General features: G+C 45.0%; 1 protein-coding gene across 14 annotated transcripts; it reads left to right on the top strand.

Annotated features, from left to right (window-relative positions):
• Window positions 1-2417: 2417 nt before the first annotated feature.
• Window positions 2418-10749, top strand: TARDBP (TAR DNA binding protein). Of its 14 annotated transcripts, none has more exons than XR_013966792.1 (8): window positions 2702-2806; window positions 3791-4042; window positions 5952-6115; window positions 7288-7428; window positions 8149-8319; window positions 8687-8813; window positions 9757-9896; window positions 10629-10749. XR_013966792.1 is itself a non-coding variant. In XM_080802962.1 (8 exons), exons 2-7 carry the CDS (start codon window positions 3805-3807, stop codon window positions 9892-9894), a joined length of 900 nt encoding a protein of 299 aa, XP_080659088.1. In that variant the 5' UTR covers window positions 2717-2806; window positions 3791-3804; the 3' UTR covers window positions 9895-9896; window positions 10629-10749. The 14 variants fall into 14 exon arrangements, 6 of the variants coding, with proteins under 6 accessions (XP_080659086.1, XP_080659084.1, XP_080659088.1 ...); XR_013966794.1 differs by having other exon boundaries at window positions 2714-2806; window positions 3795-4042; window positions 8687-8804; XR_013966795.1 differs by having other exon boundaries at window positions 2714-2806; window positions 3795-4042.
• The last annotated feature ends 2064 nt before the right edge of the window (window positions 10750-12813 follow it).

Genomic DNA, 12813 nt, shown 5'->3' with positions numbered 1-12813 from the left:
TCATCCTTATACGGGAAGCCACCACCCCAAAGAGCTATTAGGGAGCCCCTTAGTCCCTCAGCATCTTCCCAGCACGGGCACCCACGTGCTTTAGGTCTCCCGGGATCATCTTCTAATTAACTCTCTGTCCCTGGATTCTAGACCACTCCATGCCCACGGTGGCTGGCCTTCGTTTTTCTTTTTTCCTTTTTCTTTTTTTTTTAAGATTTTTAAATTATTTATTTGACAGAGAGAAAGAGAGAGAGAGAGAGAGATCACAAGTAGGCAGAGAGGCAGGTGTCGGTGCGGGGTGGGGGGGTGGGGAAGCAGGCTCCCCGCTGAGCAGAGAGCCTGACGAGGGGCTCGATCCCAGAACCTTGGGATCATGACCTGAGCCGAAGGCAGAGGCTTTAACCCACTGAGCCACCCAGGCGCCCCTGGCCTTCATTTTTCTTGTGTGTCTTTTACACTGTAGTTTTGGCACAATGCTGGACGAGGCGTGAGAGCTCCGTCTATCTTTTCTGACCTATTGTCTTCAGAAAGCACTTAATAAATGCTCAGAAGAGGAGTGCCTGGGTGACTCAGTGGGTTAAGCCTCTGCCTTTGGCTCAGGTCAGGATCTCAGGGTCCTGGGATCAAGCCCCGCATTGGGCTCTCTGCTCTGCAGGGGGCCAGCTCCCCCCGCCCCCGCCTGCCTCTCTGCCTACTTGTGATCTCTTTCTCTGTGTCAAATAAATAAATAAATCTTTTTAAATAAATAAATAAATGCTCAGAAGAGAAGAGACGGGTAAGAACAGATACGTTCAGCTTTCTAACAATCCTCAAGCTTAACGTATAAGGGCTATGAACAAAGAAACAAACAAACCAGGAGAACTTACAAAACACATTTTAAGCAAGCAGAACGTTTACCAATCATGACTGCAGGGCTGAAACCCAGAGATGAGCTCCAGCTAGAGCAGGAGGACTCCACTGTTCAGCCTCCCTCTGACCTTATCATTGATTCTCTTCCCGAAGGAGTGTTTGTTCTCTTCAAGACTGTGTTTGCTGGCCTGAAACTTCTGGGGGAAGGGACAGCTTTTGTGGTTTTGTCCCTGTTTGATTTTTCTCCAGTTTCTGCACACCCTGCCCCTCCCACCTATGGCCGGGCTCCAAGGCCCACAGAGCAGCCCACACCGAATGCCTCAGTTTCAATCCTGGCACAGAGAACACGTGGCCCAGGAACACAGCTTCGGGGACAGAGAGACCTGGGAGAGGAATTTATAGCTGGGTGACGCATTTGGGGATCTGTTTGACCTCAGGCAAGTCTCACCGCCTCTGAACCTCAGCATCTTCTGCGGAGTGGAGAGAAAATAAAACGAACTTCTCCCCGCCCAAAATGGCTGGGTGGGTTAGTTCAGACGACCCAGGCCTCCATGCTTTATCTAGTGCTTCAAAATGTTAGTGACCATCGGGGCCCACGTGCCCAAACTCTGCTGTCCTCTGTGTGCTGGGACGCCCCCGAGGCAGGTAAAGGATCCGCAATCGGTCTTCTCCACGCTCTCCTCCCTTACGTCTGCAAATTGACTCAGCCTTTATCTGGTTGGCAGAAACAGCACCCATGCGGACTTGCCCCTGCCGGTCTTAGCGTTTATTCCCTAGGAGGCTGTCCGGGAGGCCGTGGAGCCCCCCCATTCCGGAGTCGGACTGCCTGGGTTCAAATCCCAGTCCCACCATTGACTGGCCCTGTGAGGTTGGGCAGGGCCTGTCCTATTACAGGAAAAGCGCAGTGTTATCATTAGAGGCCTGGAGCTGGAGGATGTTACCGTTAGAGTTAGGGTTCAAATCCCAGGTCCGCCATTTACTGCCTGGGTGACCTCATGCAAGATACTTAATTAACCTCTGTGTGCCTCAGTTTTCTCCTCACCTGTACATGCGAATTTTATCAATAGTACCTTCCGTACACGAGACTATTGAGGTAGATGGTAGGCGCTATCATTTGTTTATTTGAAATAAAGTCATTCTTTCCAGGTGTGGAGCTTGCCTAGGGGAGTGGGGAGAGGATGCACCCAGCTGGCTTTTTTTTTTTTTTTTTAAAGATTTTATTTATTTATTTGACAGACACAAGTAGGCAGAGAGGCAGGCAGAGAGAGAGGAGGAAGCAGGCTCCCCGCTGAGCAGAGAGCCTGATGCGGGGCTCGATCCCAGGACCCTGGGATCATGACCTGAGCCGAAGGCAGAGGCTTTAACCACTGAGCCACCCAGCTGGCTTTTTAAACAGAGGTTGCTTGACTTCCCGGCTCTCTCTGGCCTCTCGAAAGTCTGGAAGACCCGGGACCCGGCTCCCCGCCCCCGCCTGGCCACGCCCCCGCCTGGCCACGCCCCTCCCCGCCCCATCTCACCTGGCCCCGCCCTGTCCCTCCTAGCCCTGCCCCTGAGCTAGTCTCGCGCACTTTCAGAGTGCGCGAGCTCGGGCCGGGACCGGGGGCCGACGGTTGGTCCGGCGAAGCCATCTGTTACGCTACGTAGGGGGAGCCAACAGTCTAGGCTTCTTTGTTTTTTCAATTTTTGCGTATTCTGGCCCAGATTTTTGGTCATATTATAGCGTTTAAGTCATCCCCGTTTGCTCCGTCTCTCAGCAGGGAGCGCTGCCTCTCTGGGGAGAAGGTCATTGTGCCTCAGTGCGGCGTCCTTCCCCTCTTGACGCGGAGCCGGTGGGAGTGGACGACGGCCGGCGGGGGGAGGAGGCGGCCCTAGCGCCATTTTGTGGGAGCGAAGCGGTAGCTGGGCTGCTCCTGGATCCCTCGCTGCTTCGGTTTCCCTGTCGGGCTTCCTAGCAGCGGCCTAGCGGGTGAGTCGCGAACGCTTCTCACTGAGGACGCCCTGCGCGTCTCGGCTCCCGGGCTGTGCGGCCCGAGGCGGACGCAGTGGGTTCCGCCCTCGCCCCGGGAAGGGAGCCGTGGGGCCGGGCCTGCCTCGTCCTGCCTGAGCGGCCTCGCGCGGGCGCGTCGTTAGGGCTCGGCGCGGGGTGGCAGCCGGCGCCGGAGCAGGGACAATTGGCCCGCGGTGCCGTGCAGCCCGAGGCGGAGCTTTGGCCTGGCCTCGGGCCCGAGCCGTGCCCTGGGCCTCCAGCACCGGGCACGCCGGGGGACCTCGGCAGCCTAGGCCCTGGGTCCCCGCGTCTGTACCTCGGCCCGCGCTTAAAAACTCCTCCCTCGGCCCCCACGCACTGGCTTCTGGGAGGTGGCGGCCCGCGTCGCTAAGGACCTGTCGTCGCTGTCCTTGCTCAAGTTTGGGGAGCTCCCCCCGGAAGTCCCCCAGTGAGGAACAGGGAGGAACTTTTTTCCTGCTCTCTCCTCCTGCTCACTGCTTGCGTTCCTCCTCGACACGGTTTCTGCATCGCGTTCTTAGGGACATGTGCTCTGATCCCCACACACGTCTCAGCGTAGGTTCTCCTCGGCCCCCAGGACGATGGACTTCTTTCTAGTGGCGTATGGCACAGCTGTAATAAATGAATAGCTTGTTTGCTGTCATCTCTGCGTCCCTTCCTCCCCGCCCCTTGTCACCAGCGTGCTCCGTGGGACTGACGGGTTCCCGTTGCAGCATCTGATGCATAGCGGGCACGGGGCACGTGTCTATCGCAGGAATGAACTCACAAGGCACTGCCCTTGTCTTGGCCTCGTTTCAGTGATCACCAACACGTATAAGAACCCAAACCCTTAAGTTCTTCTAGAAGTCCCAGAACGTTGGCGCGGTAGTGTGTGTGTGAGAGATTTTTAAGGAAACAGTTACTTCCACGTGAGTGTCTGTCATTAACATTTCTTTTCCCTTTAAGAAAGATAAGAAAAGATGTCCGAGTATATTCGGGTAACTGAAGATGAGAATGACGAGCCCATTGAAATACCATCAGAAGACGACGGGACAGTGCTGCTGTCCACAGTTACAGCCCAGTTTCCCGGCGCCTGTGGGCTGCGTTACAGGAATCCAGTGTCACAGTGTATGAGAGGTGTCCGGCTGGTGGAAGGAATTCTCCATGCCCCGGATGCTGGCTGGGGGAACCTGGTGTATGTTGTCAACTATCCCAAAGGTTTGTTGCCATTTGCTTTTGCAATTCTAAACTCTGGTGTGTGTGTGTCTCCTCTGAGTTGGAGCAGTGCCTCATGTCACGGTGAAACCTCTCCTGTAACCCCAGTATTTATTTAAACTTTACTAATAGACTGGTTTGGAACGTCTCTAGTCTAAATTAGTGAAAATTGGAGATAATGTTTTTCTAAAGAGAAAGCCATGTGTTTAATTATCTGGACAAGTATGCCAAGTTAATGCTGAATTTAAAGAAAACTAAGAATGTTTTGTGAAGATCAGTCTTTTATAAATAGATTCTTTCAAAGTGCCCTGATACTTAGTTCTGGTTTTTGTCTTTGCAAGCTTATATCGTTGGTTCAGTTAATCTGATTTTTCCCTTCTTAAATGATAATCAGTTGCAGGAAACCAAATCTTGAATTAGCGCACTTCTGATTTGGGGTTTTGGTCTTATTCTCACTGCCACTTATCACTGGTGTTCTAAATCTGAAAAAAAGCATTAAGTTTGTGGAGGAAACAGGTTCCTTTTAGTAGTAAGAATTTGCTTTAGTTACTCTTGCTGTGTTACTTTTATTATAACTCGATGTTGCAAAAAGTATCCTATTTGGTTAGTTTCCAAGACTTTGCCTTCCACTTTGAGAACATTTTTAACAGTATCAAGTTAGTTTTTCTTTAGTATGCTGTTACCCAAATCTGAAATGTTGTTTAGATGGAGATATGTCTGTGTGGGTTCATCAGTTGTAACAAATGTACCTGTCTTGGATGGGGCAGGAATATCATGATAATGGGGGAAGTTGTGCACCTGTGGAGGTAAAAGGGGAGGTGTGGGGGATCTCTGCCTTCCTTTCCATTTTTCTGTGGACCTAATACTGCCCTAAAAAATAAAGTCTAGGGTTGCCTGGGTAGCTCAGTCTGTTGGGCGTCTGCCTTCAGCTCAAGTTGTGATCTCGGGGTCCTGGGATGGAGCCCAGCATCAGGCTCTCTGGTCAGTGGGGAGTCTGCTTCTCCCTCTCACTCTCCCACTGTGCGCGTGTGCGCTTGCTCACTCTCAAAAAAAAAAAAAAAATGGAAATGAAAAATCTGTAAAATTAAAGATAGTCTATTTCTTAAAATTCATTCAGTTCTTCCACTTCCCTTCTGAATACTGTTTTTTAAAAATAACCCAAGACTTTCTTTTTTATTACAAAATCAACATGAGTTCATGGTTAAACGTTTAGAAAAGAAAGAAAAAGAAAATTGAAGTCACCCTTAAATATACAGCTGGAGGGGCGCCTGGGTGGCTCAGTGGGTTAAAGCCTCTGCCTTCGGCTCAGGTCATGATCCCAGGGTCCTGGGATCGAGCCCCGCATCGGGCTCTCCGCTCCGCGGGGAGCCTGCTTCCTCCTCTCTCTCTCTGCCTGCCTCTCTGCCTACTTGTAATCTCTCTCTCTCTCTCTGTCAAATAAAATAAAATAAAATCTTAAAAAAAAAAATATACAGCTGGAGATAAAAGTTGGATCGTTTTTTGGTATATAACTTCTTAAAGTTACAGGCATTAAAGTAATTAAGCAACTCTATTTAATAGGCACAAAGTGTAGCATGCTTTTTTAGCCGTTTTTCCCCCCTCCTTACTATGTTTTTAGAGTCAGAGTGAAGTAGAATTATTTTTGTTTTGCTGTGCCTTTTGAGTGGGGAGAACAAACCATCATCTTAAGATCTCACGAAACCAAAGGGGGGAGTTCCTGCCTTCGCACCAGCAAAACCCCTCAGCCACTTCACCAATCCCTCTGTCTTTGAGAGCTGACCTCACTCTGCGAAAAGTTTTCAATATCTTACTCTTAGAATCTTTTTGCTTATTGTTGTTAGGTGTAGGAGCTAATGTGTTTTAAGACATGTTGAGTGAGGAGTTCTGAAAGGTTTCTGCTCATTTTGTTTAGATAACAAAAGAAAAATGGATGAGACAGATGCTTCATCAGCAGTGAAAGTGAAAAGAGCTGTCCAGAAAACGTCTGATTTAATAGTGTTGGGTCTTCCATGGAAAACGACTGAACAGGATCTAAAAGAATATTTTAGTACCTTTGGAGAAGTTCTCATGGTTCAGGTAAACTTTGATTTCATAAAACGATTTTTCTCTTCCCATGAATGAACATCCAGAATTCCTGTAGTTTGGTTACACTGCCTGCCCTTTGTGCCTAGCAGATGGTATTTTTGTTTATTACATGCATACAGAAGGGATGCCGAAAAGAAATATGGGTTGGGGTGCCTGGCAGGCTCAGTGGGTAGAGTACACAACTCTTGGTCTCAGGGTTGTGAGTTCAAGCCCCATGTTGGGCCTAGAGCCTACTTAAACAAAAACCAAACTTGGGTTATACTATTTCCCATTATGCATATAGCCTATATTTTTGCCTTTGATGTTATAAAATCCTGCTGCATAAAGGCTCAAGGGCCTGTTTTTCTTTAAGATTTTATTTTTTTGAGACAGAGCACGTGCAAGAGTAGGGGTAGGGGCAAGGGGAGAGGGAGAAGCAGACTCCCCACTGAGCAGGGAGCCCAGTGCGGGGCTTGATCCCACAACCCTGAGATTATAACCTGGGCCGAAGACAGATGCTTAACTGACTGAGCCACCCAGCTGCCCATAGCCTATTTCTTTGTAACTTACATTGCTGAGAGATCAAAAAGCACTTATTTTTAAAGGCAGGGGGATTGGCTGGTTCAATTGGGGGAGGATGTGACTCTTGATCTCAGGGTTTTGAGATGGAACCCCACATTGGGTAGAGAGATTACTAAAATAAGTTCTAAAAAGAAAAATACTTTTTTTCTGCTTTTCCCACTTAGGATTTGTAAATATTAGATCTAATATATCTTTGTATACTAAAACATTTTGTTAAAATTCTGTTTTGTGACATGATTAACTATTAATATGGTCTAGATTCAATGTTTACCCTCTTGCTTTTTTACTTCAAGAATAACTTGGTATAAGTTTTACTTTGTTTTATTTTTTATTTTTTTTTAAAAGATTTAGTCATTTGATAGAGAGGGAACACAAGCAGGGGGAGTGGGAGAGGGAGAAACAGGCCTCCCGCTGAGTAGGGAGCCCAACCTGGGGCTCAAGTCCATCATAACCTGAGCTGAAGGCAGACACGTAACTACTTGGTTTAAATTTTAATTGAGCAACTCCCGTCAAAGTGAATCCATTCAGATTACCAAGGAACTGATTGGGGCGGATGTGTCTAGTAAATTTCATTGGTTTTTGGTTTTTTTTTTTCTCCCTAGGTCAAGAAGGATATTAAAACTGGTCATTCAAAGGGGTTTGGCTTTGTTCGTTTTACGGAATATGAAACCCAGGTTAAAGTAATGTCACAGCGGCATATGATAGATGGACGGTGGTGTGACTGTAAACTTCCTAATTCTAAGGTACTTTGCTCTTTTTTCCTGTGCTTTGGGACTTTTTGCTGACAAACTCCCTTAGAAGACATTGTAAAATAACACATAAAATGCACTTGGAAAAGGTGGTGGCTGGTGGATTCCTGAAACCTTTTGCCTTGTTAAAGCCTTAGTACCTGCATGTGTGCTGAATATTTTGTTTGTTTGAAATCTTTAGTTTGTTATTCCTCTAAACTAAAAGGTTTTTTTTTTTTAAATTCTTGTTATTTTTAGTGAGTGAACAGTTTCTTAACGTAGATACGCATCAAAATGCAAGGACGGTCAGAATACATTAATCTTACCACGAAGGCCTGACTGGTTTCAGGCAAGCAGGACTGACTAGGAGAGTTTGCGTCTTTGCCAGGGCATTTCTGTCATTGGCTTTCCTTAATCCAAATAGATAGTCGTGAACTTTAAACTTTAAAATGTGGGGGCCACTGGCAGGCTCAGTCGGTAGAGTGTGTGACTCTTGATCTTGGAGTTGTGAATTCAAGCCCCATGCTGGGTGCAGAGAGAGCTTAAAAATTAGGTTTTTTTAAAAAATAAAATGTTTTTCTCACCGAAGTTTTTAAAAGATGTGCTGGTGCAGAAAACTAAGAATGTACCTACTTCATAATGACTTAAGAGAAAAGGCAGGTAACTTTCGTTAGATCCTCTTTTCTTGGCTCGTAGAATATTTCTCATAGTTTTCTTTTCTTTCGACTTGCCCAGCAAAGCCCAGACGAGCCTCTGAGAAGCAGGAAGGTGTTCGTCGGGCGCTGCACGGAGGACATGACTGCCGACGAGCTGCGCCAGTTCTTCTGCCAGTACGGGGAAGTGGTGGACGTCTTCATTCCCAAACCGTTCAGGGCCTTTGCCTTTGTTACGTTTGCAGACGATCAGGTATTTTCTCTTTAATAATTTTGTCCCAGCTCTGTTAGGTAATTGTCTTGAACTCCCCCCACCCCGCTAGTTGCCGTCCTTAGCTGAGCTGTGGGATAGATGGGTCTAGATGGTCATGATAAACCCTTGCGATGCTTTTTCAGTGTGAGGCAGTTAACTCGGAGCGCTCTGTGTCTTGAGAATAAGCTGACAGATCCCTGCTGCCTGCCTAGAGCTAAAGGCGGTTTTATGGGTTTGAATGAAATGAGCGGTCGTTGCTTATTTGTCCTCCAGCTTAGACAGTGGCTTGAAATCTAAGTGTTATTGCTACCTTGATGCGTGAGTCAGTGGTTTAATCTCCCTTATTTACGCCCCTTATTTCTTACAGGTTGCCCAGTCTCTTTGTGGAGAGGACTTGATCATTAAAGGAATCAGCGTACACATATCCAATGCTGAACCTAAGCACAATAGCAATAGACAGTTAGAAAGAAGTGGAAGATTCGGTGGTAATCCAGGTGGCTTTGGGAATCAGGGTGGGTTTGGTAACAGTAGAGGGGGTGGGGCTGGCCTGGGGAACAATCAAGGAAGTAATATGGGCGGAGGGATGAACTTTGGTGCTTTCAGCATTAATCCAGCGATGATGGCTGCGGCCCAGGCAGCGCTGCAGAGCAGCTGGGGCATGATGGGCATGCTGGCCAGTCAGCAGAACCAGTCGGGCCCGTCAGGTAACAACCAAAGCCAAGGCAACATGCAGAGGGAGCCAAATCAGGCCTTTGGTTCTGGAAATAACTCCTACAGCGGTTCTAATTCAGGTGCAGCCATTGGTTGGGGATCCGCATCGAATGCAGGGTCAGGCAGCGGTTTTAATGGAGGGTTTGGCTCAAGCATGGATTCTAAGTCTTCCGGCTGGGGGATGTAGAGAGTGGGCGTGGTAGAGACTGGTGGGAATTCAAATTTTTCTAAACACATGGTAAGTATATTGTAAGATACATATGTACTAAGAATTTTCAAAATTGGTTTGTTCAGTGTGGAGTATATTCAGCAGTATTTTTGACATTTTTCTTTAGAAAAAGAGGAAAAGCTAAAGGAATTTTATAAGTTTTGTTACATAAAGGGTTGAAATATTGAGTGTTTGAAAGTGAACTGCTGTTTGCCTGATGGGTAAAAACCAACACACTACAATTGATATCAAAAGGTTTCTCCTGTAATCTTTTATCCCTGGACTTGTCAAGTGAATTCTTTGCATGTTCAAATGGAAACCATTGGTTAGAACTACATTCTTTTCTCCTTGTTTTAATTTGAACCCCACCATATGGATTTTTCCCTTAGGAAAATCTCCTTCTTGGAGATGATGGTGTCACAGTGTTTGGTTCTTTTTGTTTTTGTTCTTGTTTTTTTAACACTTGTCTCCCTTCACATGCAAAAGTACAATATGAAGCCTTCATTTAATCTCTGCAGTTCATCTCATTTCAAATGTTTATGGAAGAAGCACTTCATTGAAAGTTGTGCTGTAAATGTTCTGCCATAGGAATACTTCTGTCTGCACGCTTTCTCATTCAAGAACTCGTCAGCACGCTGCACAGGCTGCGTCTTTGACGGTGGGTGTCCCATTTTTATCCGCTACTCTTTATTTCATGGAGTCGTATCAACGCTATGAACGCAAGGCTGTGATATGGAACCAGAAGGCTGTTTGAACTTTTGAAACCTTGTGTGGGATTGATGGTGGTGCCGAGGCATGAAAGGCTAGTATGAGCGAGAAAAGGAGAGAGCGCGTGCAGAGACTTGGTGGTGCATAATGGATATTTTTTAACTTGGCGAGATGTGTCTCTCAATCCTGTGGCTTTGGTGAGAGAGTGTGCAGAGAGCAATGATAGCAAATAATGTACGAATGTTTTTTGCATTCAAAGGACATCCACATCTGTTGGAAGACTAAGTGAGTTTTGTTCCTAGATAACCCACGTTAGCTGAATGTGTTAAGTGAAACGATTACTTGTACTTCCCCCACCCCTTTGTCAACTGCTGTGAATGCTGTATGGTGTGTGTTCTCTTCTGTTACTGATCTGTAAGTGTGGTCACGTGAACTGAAGCTGGTGGGGTGAGAACATGGACGAGCTTGTGGTGTGCTTTGCAGGAGTACTTGGAAGCAGAGTTCACCAGTGAGCTCGGGGTGTCGCAAAGAAGGGTGGAAGTTCTCATGTCTGTTAGCTACCCATAAGAATGCTGTTTGATGCAGTTTTGTGTCCTGTGCTTGGATGCTTTTTATAAGAGTTGTCAATGTTGGAAATTCTTAAATAAAACTGATTTAAATAATATGTGTCTTTGTTTTGCAGCCCTGAATGCAAAGAATTCATAGCAGTTAATTCCCCTTTTTTGACCCTTTTGAGATGGAACTTTCATAAAGTTTCTTGGCAATAGTTTATTTTGCTTCAAATAAACTTATTTGAAAAGTTGTCTCAAGTCAAATGGATTCATCACCTGTCATGCATTGACACCTGATACCCAGACTTAATTGCTATTTGTTCTTGCATTGTCCAAAGTGAAAGTTTTTTTTTTTTTTTTCTTTTTAAATCTAGTTTTTAATAAGTCTGGGTGACCGCACCTAAAATGGTAAGCAGTACCCTCCAGCTTTTTACTAGTGCCTCTGTGCATTTGGGTGATGTTCTATTTACATGGCCTGTATAAATCTCCATTGGGACTCATGCCTTCTAAAAATATTCTTATTTGGGGGAGTGGGAAGAACTCTTAATTATTTTCAAATGCTTTGTAGCAAAGCATAGCAGTCGAAAAGAAGGGCATATCAGCACCTTCCTAGTTTGGGATTTGAAAAGTGGAATTAATTGCAGTAGGGATAAAGTAGAAGAAACCACAAATTATCTTGTGCCTGAAATCCATTACAGAGCCTGATAGCTTTAAGAACTAGCAGGGTGGGTTGTCTGTCTGGAAGTGTTAAGTGAAATGGGCTTTGTCCCCCGCAAGTGGGGGACTAGAGTAACGTTGAATAAAATCGTTTACAAACTCAGATTAGACTCTCACGATGCATTGTGAAGTATGTAAAAGCAATAATTACTGATTCTCTGTTGTACTTTTTATGTAACTGCTGTGAGAGTTGAGCTTGTTTTCTGATGGAAGAATGTGAACGGTTTTGTGTTGGTAGTTTTACCTGATGCCCTTATCTGGTTAGATTATGATAAATAGGTTTGTCATTTTGCAAGTTACGTGTTTGAAACTTTTTAGAAATGAAGTCGTCCTTTAGACTTGTGATCGCCTCGTTGTTTCGTTATTCAGTTTCCTCTGTAAAAGGATCTTGCGTTGTTTGAATTTTTTTTTCTGCATCTAAATTGCATGATTTCCAAACCCTGTACCATCTGAATTTTGCATTTTAGCACTTGCACTATTACTCAGCAGCAGTAACATGGTAACACTTAAAATGGTATTCGGGGACCTCCAAAGACTAAACTGACAAGCCTCCAAGGAGCCCAGGGGTAAGTTCACTTGTCAATGGCATGGTTTTAATCCCTTATTTACACTTGTTGTAAATCTAGTTACCAGTCTTAGAAGGCTTTCAATGGGGAGCAGCCTTCTGTTAACATGTTTGTGGTACCAGTAGCTGTGGGTATTTAATTTTACCCTAGAAAAAAAGAGAAAAAAAGAAAATGAAGTCTAGAAGTAAACTATTCGGCAAAGATTTGTTTTTAAAAGTCTATTTGGTCATCTCAATGCATTCATTCTCAAAACTTTTTGAACCAGTTGAATAAAAAATTTGTTGTCACCACAGTTTAGTGTCTGGAGTCTTACTGGAAAAATACAGTTTCTTTTTTATATGTGACAAAGGCGATGGAAAGTTACCGTTCAAAAGTGAGTCTCAAGAAGTTCCCCCTTTAATGAGCACAAGAGAAATTGGGCCAAAAGTCAACAGTGAATTTTTACATGAGTGGTAGTTATTTGGCTAGAATGAAACCCTTTGTTAAATGTTAACCTATTAGAACTTCTTAAGGAGGAACAGCCAGTGAAAACGACGTTAGATCTTTAAGGTTAAATCGGCTTAAATTATATCCTTTGGAAAAAGAGGATGTACATGATAATTAGAATAATTTGTTGTTGAGTACTAGGTGAGTAGCTCTTAATTGTGTATGAGTTCTATACTTAGCTATTGTATGGTATGTGATCTGTTGTTTGTTAAGCATGCCCAAGTATTTCCATGTTCGTTGTAAGAAGGAAAAAACCAACTATAGATTTATCTGTTAAACCACCACTTAATTCTAACGTATTTCTTCTTAAGGAAATGCCACATTTGATTCAGCTGTTTTCTATATGTGACTATTATTTAGGTTATTTCCAAGTGCCAGGAACATCCTCACAGCTAAATTAAATTCTTAACATTGGAATTACTAGGTCAAAGACTACATGCATGCTGTCGGGGCTTTTCAAGTATTTCCAAATTGTCCTTTAGAGAATGTATATTGTCTTCAACAATGTGAAATAGTGCTATTCCATGTTCCTTTTTGTCTGCCAATT

This window comes from Martes martes (assembly GCF_963455335.1).
Source record: "Martes martes genome assembly, chromosome: 4".
Classification (NCBI taxonomy): Eukaryota; Metazoa; Chordata; class Mammalia; order Carnivora; family Mustelidae; genus Martes; species Martes martes.
The sequence above is the reverse complement of the archived record's forward strand: the minus strand, read 5'-3'. Positions and strand labels throughout refer to the sequence as shown.